A 13,699-nucleotide genomic window follows, 5' to 3' on the forward strand; every position below is an offset into this window, starting at 1 on the left:
AACGACTCCAAGTTCTAAAGGTAACGCAGACATTTGATTCTTTTTTCAGTTTTATTTAACTGTTACATGATCTTTTTGTGTTTCAGCTTTGGTTAGTGAAGAAAGCGTTTACATGTGCCCTTTAAGAGGTTAAAGGAATAATGAAATGGATCAACTTATGACTCAATGACCTTTAGCAGGTGAAACGTGCATTGAAATTTAAAGTAGAAATACGTTTGTCGCAGAACCTCTTGAGGGGTTCAGGGCAATCTTGTTCCCAGGGTCCTCTCGGGGAATGAGTATGAGGAGACCCTTGGAACAAGTTTGGGCCAAGGGTTGGATTGCCCGTAAAATGATAGGGATGAGAGGATGGAGGGAGATAGAGTAAATTGTCAGGTTAATTGACCTTTAATGTCACAACAGCGAAGGCCAAAGGGACTTTAGTTTTCCCGATAAAGCGGATAGTCTGGGCGTTCTTCTCGGAGGATTTTCAAAAGGCTAGTAGGGATAAAACTAAAAATAATAAAATTCAAATGAAGCACATGATCAGAACTCATTTGAAGCACAAAAGGAAAGAAAATGGCAAAAAAGTAAATAAATGAAGAAAAATGGAACAAAAATGAGCTTGAAATAATAAATAAATAAAAAGAACAAAAAATTAAACGAAAAATAATAAAGTAATAATACTTAATATTATATAATAATAAATTGAAAATACAGTGAAATAAATAATATGAAAATAAGAAACATAATAATAATGATTACAAAAATGATAATAATAAGAGAAAAGGAAATAACTGCAACAAAAAAGTCTTGATTGATTATTTAAAACGAAACTGCAAGGAATTTACAGCAGTTACGTTTCAAAAATCCAGCAAGAAGCACTTTTTTTTCATTTTTAAAGTCTTTTTAGTTGCCACTTTTAATGCTTTTCCTTTTCTATTACTGTCAGTTTAGTCATCATTACTATTAATATTAATAATACTATTACTATTTTTAAGTTACTTTTTGTTGCATTCTTCAGATTTATTTAATTACTTTTTTTCGTCTTTATTATTCTGTGCAACAGTCATTATCTTGAAGTCTGATCCCTGTAGATCTATATAATTTGGACTTTCAAACTATTGTATCGAATTTTCAACAGAGCCGATTTCATAGTACATAAGGACGGCCTGGCTATCCGAATTATCTGGAAACGCCAAGTCGCTTTTGTCTTTGCTTTTTTCCTTATAGTAGTTATTAGACGCATTGATTCAATGAAGGAAGGAGTGAGCGAAGACTAAACTTTGATAATAAGTTTAGTTAAACGTTATTGTCTTGACTTACTGAGAGATATAGGAATAGTGGACGTCGACAAGCTGGGCAGTCTGAAGAAGATGATGATGACGATGATGATGTCGATCATGACATTGACGATTATGGTGACTATGATAATGAAGACGATGAAGTTGACGATTATGATGCTGGCGCTGCTGACGATGACGTGACGCAGGAGCCTATTAATAATAGTAATTAGTAATGGGCTTCTGCACGACGACGATGATGGTGATGATGCTGAAGATGACGACAACGACGATGTTGATGATGATGATCATGATGATGCTGACGATGATGCTGCTAACGATAATAATAGGGACTTTAAGATCCAAAAACGCGACGGCAATGAGAACGTCGCTCAAAAAGTGAATTTGCGTTCTTTCAGTCTATATCGCAGTTATTCCTACCCACTCACTTTGTCAAATGTAGGCGAACCCTCCTGGGGTTGAATTCGTAGGCACCATATCCAAGTACAATAAGAGAAATTAAATTTCGTCGTTGCTTGTTTACGTCCTCCGTAAAACGCGAAATTAGGTATGTTCACGTCGTAGTCGTGCAAAAACGGGCAGAGAAATATACCAAAAAGCATGTTGCACGTGCAAAGTTGTTGTTTTGCTAATCAAACCTATTGTCTATTGTTTTTTTTTAACGTTCTCCTTACCGTGCGCGTCGTTGGATCTTAAAGTCCCTAATGATGACAACGACGATGTTGAGGACGATGATGATAATGACGATGATGCTGAAAATGATCATGATAATGATAATGTTGATGAAGACAACGACGACCACAATGATGATGATGACCTTAATAAATTTGTTCGCTGATGAAGAAACTATGAAGCACAGTAAATGGCCATGGCGAGGTTATTTGGTGAGTATCAGAACAGTAATCTTCGTTCTTCTTAAATACCTGACTGTTCCGGCCAGTCGTCTCTCTTCTCTCATAGGGAGCTTAAGCATCGACGTCGGCGAGGGCAGCAAAAACGTCACTTTTAAAATGAATTCGCGTGTTTTTACAGTTTTACACGTTTATTCCAATTCGCTGAAAATGTCGAATGTACGCGAATTTCTCTGGAGTTGATTACTTGGGGACTGCACTCAAGTTTAAAAAGAGAAAGGAAACATTCGTCATCCATTGTTTACGTCCTCCATATAACTTGCGATCAGGCATTTTCAAGTCGTAGTCGTGCAGTGACGGCAACCGAACCGTACAAAAAAGAGTTGTTGTTTTTCTCATCACACCTATTGCTTTTTTGAGGTCCTCGTTGCCGTCGCCGTCGTCTTTGCTAAAGCTCCCTGATCTCAATGAGGGAGGCGCGTGGAATATCTCTTCGTTGACGTAGTCCCCCGCGACCGTTCTGAGATCGAGAGACACAAGACGTGGCTGGGAACAAGTCAGCCTTGATAGGATAAACACAAAGACCTAAAAACTACAACGAGAAGGGTGAGGGAGGAGGCTAAGCTTTAAAATGTGTCCCATTAAACTGGAAGTCTTGACTCGCCATAGTCGTTTGCTTTCCCTGCTTTACTTATCAAAGCTGTGAACTGCAAAGGAAGGACAAAAGACGAGAGGTTCTGACTAGTATATGATTCCTTGAGATTCAACACTCCATCAAATGAATTTGCTCAATAATATAATGGGAGGAGGAATAGTATCGCACCTACCTCTATGATAAAATTTATAGGCTATTTATTCTCATACACGACAAAAATACTTTCTGCAATAGCAAAATTAATCTAGGAGATCCTTATTTAAAAATTAAACAATAAATTGAATCTTCTTTTTTCGTCCCAATAGAGTGCTATTGGGTGTGTTAGTATATCATTTTGGAGGAGGAGTGCGGATGTACGCTACCCAACCATGCCTTGTGCAGTACGAGAAACCTAGCGATACACCGTCTTTATAATGTTTAATTAGGGCCCATGTTTAAACCGACTACTTTTCGCACCGCTCAAGCTTGCTGTCGCCGTCCAGCATCACTGAAAAATAAGGGTTCCACTTCAATCTATCGGGATCAGATTCGGACAATTGTTCATCTTCTCAACTTTTTTGCTATATTTAACTTTCTAAAGCGGCCATTTCGCTTCCAAACAGCAATGAGGTTGAACCTGGGCCTATGTACTGAAGAAGTACTAATTTTTTTCTCGGCCGATGAATCGATAACGGTTTAATGCGGTCTACACTTACCTAAATGATCGAACTCTTTCAAAACCTTAAGAAAAAAAACTGAACTTGTTACTTGTAAGTTTTTGTTGCAAAATGGGGTTAGCATACACTGAATAAAACTTCTTTAGCAGTAATTTATCATAGTACCACTCTCTTTTTTTTTAAAATAAGATTTTACGAACTGAAGACAGTAGATATTTATGAATTATAGACTGAGGTTTGTTATTCTTAAGACTGACGTTATTAAGAGCGAAAGGGTTGCTATAAAAGACCACAAAAAAGCCGTTTTTTATTAGTTTTCATTATCAGTTTTGTGCTAGATGAACGTTGCCGAATGTACAGAAAATGTGGGAGCTATTATGTAAAGGAAGAAAGCTTCTATTTAAAAAATGGGAGACTTTTTGGGTGCAGTTGTAATGTCAATTTTATCAATTGCTGCGAAAATAGGAGCGTAACTTGGAACTTCTGAACTCTTCTTAATTAACGCCACAAACGCTGATTTATTTTAACATGTAACATAAGCAGACCTTCTAATACATGAAGATTTTCAAAGGTTCCGAGGAAAATTTTGCCTGATCTTAATTTCTCTGCAAACAAAATTAAAAAGCTATAGCTAACTACCTGCTGAATGAAAGGTAGGGAATTATATCTTTCAACCCTTTACATAGGTTCAACGAATGATCTAATATCTGTTGGAAACGAAACACGCTTTGATTTCATTGCTCTCGAGAGCACTTAAAGACAGCGACAGATTTCAAGTCGCGCTATACTAGAGTCAGCCTAGCCGTATTTCCTGAGCCTAACTAAGAGATATATTTTTATTTACCTTTTAATAATTTTTTTCTCATATTTATATACAGTAGCAGGCCTTAAAACACCCAGCACTGGTCGGGGGGTGGGGTTACAAGGGCCCTGTGTTTTTCCAAAATTGGTTTTTGGGGTTTACTTATCCGGCTGTGGTGTAATTGTATAATTATTTTTAGGATACATTTATTTTAGCCAGCGAAAGTAGCCGTTTCTCCTCTGTTTTCACAGGCTACATTTATTTAAACATTTCCTATTAATAAAGAACGTGTTTGTTAAAAAGTGCGTGTTTGTTTCTCGGTTGTTCATATACCGTAGACCACAGTTAAAAGCTCTCCCCAACCCACCCCTACTTATAAGTCCCCCAGTTATATAGGCCCATCTACCTGTAAACAAAAAATACAACCAGATATAACCCCCAACCCCTCCCTAGCTTGTCTCGGTAATAAACTCGATTTTTTACGATGTTTTGAAGCTTAAAAAGTGTAAATACAAAGAGCGTTTTGATCGGCACTTTTTTTGTTTGAGTAAACTATAAGTACATCAGCGAGAGCTTTGCTTTTGACCTTGGCTAAAGCTGTTTATTAAAAACTGAATCATTGTATAATGCAATTCTAGAGCTCTGATTTGCTTAGCAATCATGGTATATGAGCCAATGAGCCATTATACCATGCTCTCCCAAATATGGTAACTGTGCGCCTCTGTTCAAAATTAAAAGCAAGCTGAAAATCGGTTGTTTTTTCAAATAGAGTCGGGAAGAATTCTCGATATTTTTTAGGCGTTTTTAATAAAAAAAAATTATTCCACTCTCGCTTGTTGGATATGAGATGATTATAGCCAACTCGGCGCTTCACGCCTTGTTGGCCAGCTACCATCACATATCCAACGCGCAGTCGTGGAATCATTGTTAAATACATTATACTAAAAATTGTGCTACTTTTAAACCAATGAGATTACAAGTTGACTTTGTCTAAAGCAGGCCAATCCCATCGAACGGTTTTTGTTCTGGAGTAAAATAAATTTTAAATTAAACATCAAAGCATGGACTGAGGCAAAAATTCGGCGCTGCAATCTACTAGACATTCGATGGAACTTCTGCGTAAAAGTCTTTGAAACCAAAAAAATGGCTTTATTTGGGTCAGCAACATTGGATATGATCTTGTTTTGCATCTTAATGAATTCTTTGTTACCAGCATTTAGCGAAGAATATCTTGATGGCACGAAAAGTTTAAAGCGACATTCAGGAAATGGTTTGGCTTTTGCTAACTTTGCTGTTCACAAATTTCACCACTTAAACATCACCCCCTTGGTCTCTGCTTCCGTGAAAAATGTTAAAGACTGCGGTAGACTTTGTGTCGATCATTTATCGTGTTTTTCCGTCAATTTTGCGGCGTTCTTTCACGAAGAAGGACTAATTTTATGTGAGCTTCTACCAAGCGATAAATACAACAACTCAGACAAGTTTCTTGACAGCGTTGTGTTCCATCATTTAAGCATAAAGGTGAGCTTAAAACGTACAAAAATATAAAAACAAAAGACAAAAAACAACAACTCATGACAAAGTTACGTAAATTTTATTCATTACAGATTCCGTATCAATTTAATATCCGCTGTCAGGTTCAGTATCTTTTTTCATTATTTTGAAAAGTTGACAAAAAAAATGCGAGTTATATATAGATTATCCTTTCAATATAACTCAAAATGATTGTATATTATAAGCTTGGAATACTTTCACGGGTTTATAAACAAACAATCCAACGACCTGCTCCCAGTTGGCTTATTAGCTCAATTGGTAAGAGCGCTGCACCCGTATCACAGAGGTCAAGAGTTCGAATCCCAGTACAAGCCTGAACTTTTTTCAGGCTTTCTTTTCGCAACTGCAAAAGTTGCGTCTATAACTGCGATGATCCTCTTTCATATAATTGATTTTTTTAATTATTATAAATAACTTTGGAGCTAGTTATTATTCAATGTATTTTGGATTACGCAATCCAGCATATTCAAATTACTCTTTCTTAATAGTCAGTGAATGGTCACGCTCTCCGTAAAGGAATCTGATTCAAGCAGATTTAAGGGTAAATATGCCTGGAAAAATCTTTTTGCTATGTGTTACACATTTAGTTTGGTTTGATATTCAGAGCTGAGATATCCATGTTCTGGTAAATCAAAAGGAGGGGCCAATTTCCTTTTGAAATTAAAACTTTTGCCGCTTTTTGTAGAAGCTAATTAGGTGGTGTCCCAGTTAGAAATTTTTCTCATTATCAAAACATGACTGCTTCCAACTGACAAAGTCAATTTACTGCTTAGTTTCCAGTTAAATAATTCTATTCATGCCCGTGAGATGTTATTAATAATTCAAAACTGCTTTTACAATCGGGAGTATACACCTAATTGCAATAAGGTTGTCATAGAAAAAAGCAAAAAGAAAAAAGCAAAAAGCAAAAAGTTAAATAGGAATTAATTAGCCTGTAATTATTATAGCTTGCAACATTCACAACACACGCTTACAGCTGAATATTAATCACGTAATATGAGAGAAATCATTTGCATCAGTTTCTTACTGTCATTCTCATGCAATTCAAGGCTGAATCATCTAGCGAATTTCAAACTTGCTCGAATTACAAAGCACATCGGATAACTACCAAAGAAATAATGGCTTCATTTTTTTTCAATAAATATAGCCTGGAGTAAATTCCAGGAACTCAACGCGTGTTTTAGATTAGTGCTAAATAGAAAAGCCAGTCTGCGTATGGTTTGCAGTGCACAATACCATCTGATCACAATTTTCAAGCAACAAATCAGGGGCGTAGGCAGGACTTTTCATTGTGGAGAGGGTGAGGGGGTCCTCCGCCAGTTCCTCACCTGAGCCACAAACCAAGCTTCGTTTGTCAGGACATAATAGATTGGCAACTGAACGTGCGACAAGTGAGACATAACATTGCTCGCGTCAATTTACCTTTTTATTTCTCGAATTGTGCGACTTCTTTTGATGGAGAATGTTGGCTCTAAAATGACTATGGCGCCTGTCTATCTTACAGCGCGGAATTACAGAATCATCTCTTGCTATTGTGAATGAATTCTTAAATAATTGTTAAATACTGAATTAAAATACACAAATGTAAATCACATGGCTAATTTATTCCTATTTGGCTTTTTTGCTTTTTGTTTTTTTTCTATGACAACATTATTGCAATTAGGTGTATGTTTTCTTCATTTTGGGAAAGCACATCTGTTAGGTCAAATTTAGTTCTCAGGTGCCGGTTTTTCAGAGGGTAAATAACACTATCCACAAGAGATAAATAACTATCCAAGGGGAGAGTATTAGGAAAACCAATCATGCTATCCAGTGGTTTTTCCGATGGATAGCGATGGCCCTTGGTCTTATAATTAACATTCAAGAGGCAGAATAAATCCTTTTGGTTTTCTCTATATAAATTGTTATCCGTTGCGAAAAACTGTAAGAAGAGATGGCGGCCGAGCCATTGATAACAGATCTCATCCCGAATTAGACAATTTGAAGACGTGAGAACCTGCCAAAAGGCCTTTTCTTTAATTTTTGCCCAAGCGATTCTTTTTTCTTGATTCTTTTTTTCTCTTTAACCACGGTTATGGTGATCCAGCAAATTTCTATCTTTGAAAAGATGTGTGGTGGAAACTCTCGAGGAAAAAAGTAAGGACATTCAAAAAATAATAAAAGACTTATTGGTATTTATTTACAATTTACTGTAAAACAGACTCCTTGTTCCAGTGACCCTTGCATGAACAGTGGGACTTGTGTTGCAAAGTACGAAGATGATGAATATCACTGCGCATGTGCTGAGGGATTCCTCGGAAAATATTGTGAAGAAAAAGGTATTTTAACTTCTGTTTCTAAATGTTGCTTGTAAGTCTGGCCTCAGACTTTCTTGTAAGCATCGAAAATCACAATAGCGAAGGAAAGGAGAGGAAAATAGATAAAGGAAGGAGGAGAAGAGAAAAGGCAATAGGCCATTACCTTGAAAAATTCCCGTGAAGGTACTCAACAACGTTGTCACTTGTTTTCCATCCGCCAAACTGACATTTTCCTCTCAGTGGCTCTCACAAGACATTTCACTTTTCTTGCATGATGGAATTGTATCCAGTTGGGGAGTTGAATTTCGGTTACGTGTGGACCAGCGGGCCAGACTGCCTCTCTACCTTTATATCTTACTCACAAATACTTTACAAGTGTGAAATTATGCAATCAGGCTGTAAGGTTGTGAAAGTCCCTACACTGACCACAATTAAAAGTAAAGCGAGGGCGGGATGAAGGAGAAGTAAGATAGATATTCAAGTCATTGGAGTATGAAACCTTATAGGGACCTTGAGATACAACGGCGGCGAGTCAGCGACGGCAACGAGAACATCAAAACAGCAATAGGGTTAATTAGCAAAACAACCACGTTGCACGTGTAGCACACTTTTTGTGTACATTTCTCTATCCTGCCGTCACCTGCACGACCTAAGACGTGAAAGTTTCATGGAGGATGGAAACAAGCAACAACAAAATTTTCTTTCTCTCACTCTCTCTTGACTCCAGAAGAGTTCGCCTACATTTGACAAAGAAAGTTAATTGGAATAACAACGATGACGAATTCACCTTTAAGCTATCGCCGTTCTGGGAACTTAAGGTCCCTAAAACCCTATATCAAAACACTCTCGAGGAAGTAAATTTTTGAAACCTTTTCTCACTCTGATTTCCATATAAACTTATAGTCACGTGAAAATGTTTAAAATTCAGTCAGGTTTGACTGCCAGGATTGGAAGAAGCAAAGTAATTTTTCCGAAGACGCTATGTATTGGTTAGACCCTGATGGAGGAAACCATTCAAACGCGTTCCTGGCGTATTGTGACATGACGTCATACAATGGAGGATGGACCATGTGTTACACAACTGATGAATTTACCAAACCCAAGACTGAAGTCACCTACAATCCTGAGCTTCCTTATGGAACGGATGGGTACAGAACGAACTGCAACCATATTAACGTAAGTGGATTTAGTGAATCGATAAAGAATCCATTCTCAAGTTGGTGAAATAAGAAGGTTTTTTATTGTTAGAGTAATGACACATTGGGCGTTACATTGTTGATGCTGCATCTCTAAATAATATTGTAACTTTACATATCAGTTAAACAAACTGGAAAAGAACTCTTCACTCTTTACACACCTAATTATATATCAAGTTTTTGAACAAATTATATTCTTATCTTAGCAGTCTTTATACTTACTTATTCAATTAATTGCCCTGGGCGCTTATGAATTTTTGGACCTTGAGAGTGGGCGCTTACTCGAGGTGGCCCCTTATTTGAGGCTGGGCGCTTATCAAATTTTCACCATTTTCAGCAAGTGTAGTATGCATTTTTTGGAACCAAACAATAAATGCTCATAACAAAACGCGAAGATGTAACAATGCAAGGTTTCTGTAAAATACTTTGAAGAAAACGCGTATCCGTCTTCGTGGAAGTCTCTTATTAGCACTTATTATTTAATTTTTTGTGTGTGTCGGAGGGGGAAGGGGGTAGGGTTGGGGTAGGGGTGGGCACTTATTGAGTTTGAGTTGGAAGGGGAGGGCCGTGGGGTGAGGCTGGGCCCTTATTTAGCAATTAATGAATGACGCTGAGTAGGATATGAAGAATTAAGAAGATCGAGGAGGGTGCTATCCACCGAGGCTGAAGGCCGAGATGGATAACTCCCTTCTAGATCTGCTTAATTCTTCATATGCTACGAGAGCCGAATTTGTTAATTGCTTTATTATTCATTTAAAATAATTCCTAGATTAAAAGCACAGCTAAAACATGCTTACCTGCATCGATGTTAAGTTTATCTTCGATAGTGTACGTTTAGGTTTGTCCAGCTCCGCAAATATTCTCCAAATAGCTGATGTCGCCCTCCGAATTGTCTTCTTGCTGTTTTTGCTATGTTTTTAGCCATTATTTCGCCTAGTTCCAGCTGTAGTTCTTACTCTTGAAGCGAGTGAAGTGTCCGCCATTTTAGTTTTCACAAAGAAAACAACTCAACCTCAACTCCCCAGGTCTTCTCGGTTAACGGTGCATTAACCTGTAGAGGCTTCATTTTTGACGTCATTTCCTCGTTAAACACAACTGGTAACTGGTTATGGTGAATTATGCGAGTGCTTCTAGCCAATCAGAATTAGGGACATATTTTGAAGGAATAATAATAAGTTTTTCTGCCTTTAGGATGGGGGCTTATTCGAGGTGGGCGCTAATTCGAGGTTGGGCGCTTATTCGAATAAATACGGTACTTTGTTTTACGTTATTAGAGTATTCTATTGATTGTATTGTATTGTTGTTTAGTCCATCTAATTCTTGGTTTGCAAACACGTAACAAGGAGGCTATGTTGGGGGTCAATACAATTGAATTTTTTCTCGAAAAATTTACATGAAAATAGAGCTTAGTTCCCAGAGGAGAAAAATGCTTTTGTTCTTGACCACCAACGTGGGCGCCGTGATCTCACATGTAAACCGGCAATAGATGAACCTTGTATTGTAAAGATGTCCTTCCTCCCCCCTCCGCAATTAGTTTATAAGCTATTCGTGGGTGGGAAAATAATGTTATTAGTTATATGTTGAACCTCAATAAAATTTTTTGTTGTTGTTTGTTGTTATGGTGGTGCAACTGTCAAAACAATCTGTATTCGCGGCCGATTTCCCGAAATCATTGTGCTAAAGAAACCGTGCTGCACCTGTCAGGAGCCCATAACTGATGTATTACTAAATACTCCTACACTTAGGCTCATGCGCGGTACCGTTTTTTTTAACACAATTAATTCAAATGACCGGAAATCAGCCAGGAGTAAAGTTTGTTATTCATTGTTATGACAGTTGTTCCATAACCTGCATAAGTAGCCTGTTCCAAGCGTTCAGATCGTGGGAACGGGGCAGACGGCGCAAAGAGATGTTTCGGCAGAAAAAAAACTGCGAGGTGGGTAGAGGCAGCCTTCTCTCCTCGTTCCTCCCCGCTAAGGACTTTTCGCCAGGACTGAGACAGCTGTTTTATGTGGCTAGATATCATTTAGGTAAAGTTAAACTCGAGCGAGTTGGCCAGCGGTCTTCTCCCACTTCTGTATGTGACCTACGGGGCGGCCCGCGGGGAATTGCAGGGCTCCTTGTGTGCCCTTTTTCTAATGTTGCTTTGCATTGTAGCTTGCTGATCGTAGCGGATCAATTTTTGCCTTCTTGCGAATCATTGCGGATTCTTGCTCCCTCTCCTCCCTCTCTGCCTGGTGGTTTGGTAAATCATCAGTTTTCTCAGGTAAGTATCTCCACTGAATTTATTCAGTGTGACGGTGCCGGTTAGTGGCCGCTCTTGGGGTGGCTCCCGCTTCCAGGGTTGCCATGGATACCTCCTCTCTGCTTATTGCATTTGGCCTCCCACTAACCTTCAAGGCACCTGCTCCTAAGCTCATTATTAGCGATGAGTTTAACGCAGGCTTGAGTTGCACCACTGCTCGCGCTCGTAAAGAGTTCTTTCTCAGTTTGTTTAATTGATATTTAATCATACAAAGTATTCCATTTTGTGGTGAACCTTCAAAAATTTAGATTGTTATCTTGAAGTTAGAGTATCCCTATCTCCCGGGAGGGATACTCCTGGAAATTCTTGGCTTGGTGTGCCGCCCGGTTCTTAAAATCCTGACCCTATTTCAGACCAAAAAATGTCATTTTCAGTCCTGGCCTCTAAAATCCATACCCGTTTTCAGACCTGGAGGTGGTCACAAAACGCAACACAACATTTTTAGATAAAACAGAAATTATGTCGTCATTGCTGAGATTAAAACAGCAACAAAAACATTTCTTAAAATCCATTTCGAATTCGTATATTACACTTTCTTTCTTATTCATGTGGAATTGAAACGACGAACACATTGATAAACAACCGTAGTTCCTTCGTAAAGTTATTTGAGTTAGTTCATTGAAATATTTTTGTTTTCTAACGTGCATACTAGAGAGAGATCTTTACGTTTCAATTGAAACTGCATGCGTTTTGCCTTTCTGCCGGACAAAATCGAACTAAGCGCGTCGATTGAGTTAGATTGGTTCGATGCAGTTCGGTAATCCGGAGAACTCACCGAAAAGTTTCAGTTCGATTATGTTCGATCACCGAACCAATCGAACAAAGATCCGACTGATTGAGCTCGATTGTTCGATTATCGACGTCGGGTATATTCCCATATATGGTTTTTATATTCGGGGCATATACAGAACACAGGACAGAAGCTAAGGTTCTGCCTTTGTATGTGTAGATAGTCGGATTAATTCAAGCTATTTTGCTGTCATGAGAATAGTTCCTTTGAGAAAATCCAGTGCCCAAAAGAGAACCAAAACAACCATTTTTGAATAGACTTAACATTCCTTATCACTCATTCAAAATATTTTCCCGATTCTGATTGGCTAAAAGCACACGCATAATTCACCTTAACCAGCTACTGATGACCAAATTTGGAAGAATTTTGCGATTAATCAACCGATGACGTCAAAAGTGCAGCTTCCTTGCGGGTTAATGCACCGTTAACCGAGAAGACCTGGGGACGAGGTTGAGTTGTTTTGGTTATGAAAACAAAAATGTCGGACATTTCATTCGTTTCAAGAGTAAGAACTAGGCTAAATAATTGCCAAAAACATGGCAAGAAGAGCAAGAAGACAACTCGAACGGCGACATCTGCTATTTGGAGAATATCTGCGGGGCTGTACAACCCTAAACGTGCACTACGAGTCTCTCGAAGATGAACGTAACATCGATGGAGGTGCGCATGTTTTAGCTATGTTTTTAAACAAGGAATTGTTTTGAATGAATAATAAAACAATTATTGAATTGGCCGTTTGTATCATATGAAGAATTATGGAGATCTCGAAATACACCCACCTCGATCTCCATAATGCTTCATAAGATACTCAGCCTCATTCATTAATTGTTAATTAATTATTTCTGTTTTTTCCCAAGTTTAGTGAAATTATCTTTATTGATCACCAAACTGGGAATAAGTCCTACTTCACAAACGCAGGCGTTACAAAGATAAAGGCCGATGGTAACTATGGCAACAGAGCTGATACCTATGGATTATGGCACGGCTTCGGATCAATGAATGATGATTACGAGTATCAACTGTTGATTTGTGATAATGAATTTTACTCTGGCTTCCTCGTGTCTGGTTACCGCAAAATAATAGTATCTGAACGAGGTTGTTACAAGGAATGCAGTGATTGGTGTGGTGATTTCACGTCGCCGTACTTTCGCACAGCCGCTAATGGTTCAGATGGTAATGGCGTCGCGTTCAACACCAACGGACACCGGTCATTAGCCAATCGACTGATCAGTGTTGGGCTGCGATAAGACGTCTCTGAGGAAAATAATGATACCACACACCCCCAGAACAGACTTTTGATGGAAAAAGCC

At 38.4% G+C, this 13,699-nt stretch overlaps 1 protein-coding gene across 1 annotated transcript; it reads left to right on the plus strand.

The window, feature by feature from the left end:
• Nucleotides 1-5,415: 5,415 nt before the first annotated feature.
• On the plus strand, nt 5,416-13,636 carry LOC140948273 (uncharacterized). The gene is made up of 4 exons (XM_073397504.1): nt 5,416-5,768; nt 8,002-8,119; nt 9,027-9,274; nt 13,247-13,636. The coding sequence occupies exons 1-4, from the start codon at nt 5,421-5,423 to the stop codon at nt 13,634-13,636; spliced, it is 1,104 nt and encodes a 367-aa protein (XP_073253605.1). The 5' UTR covers nt 5,416-5,420.
• The last annotated feature ends 63 nt before the right edge of the window (nt 13,637-13,699 follow it).

This window comes from Porites lutea, chromosome 9, assembly GCF_958299795.1.
Source record: "Porites lutea chromosome 9, jaPorLute2.1, whole genome shotgun sequence".
In the NCBI taxonomy this organism is placed as follows: Eukaryota; Metazoa; Cnidaria; class Anthozoa; order Scleractinia; family Poritidae; genus Porites; species Porites lutea.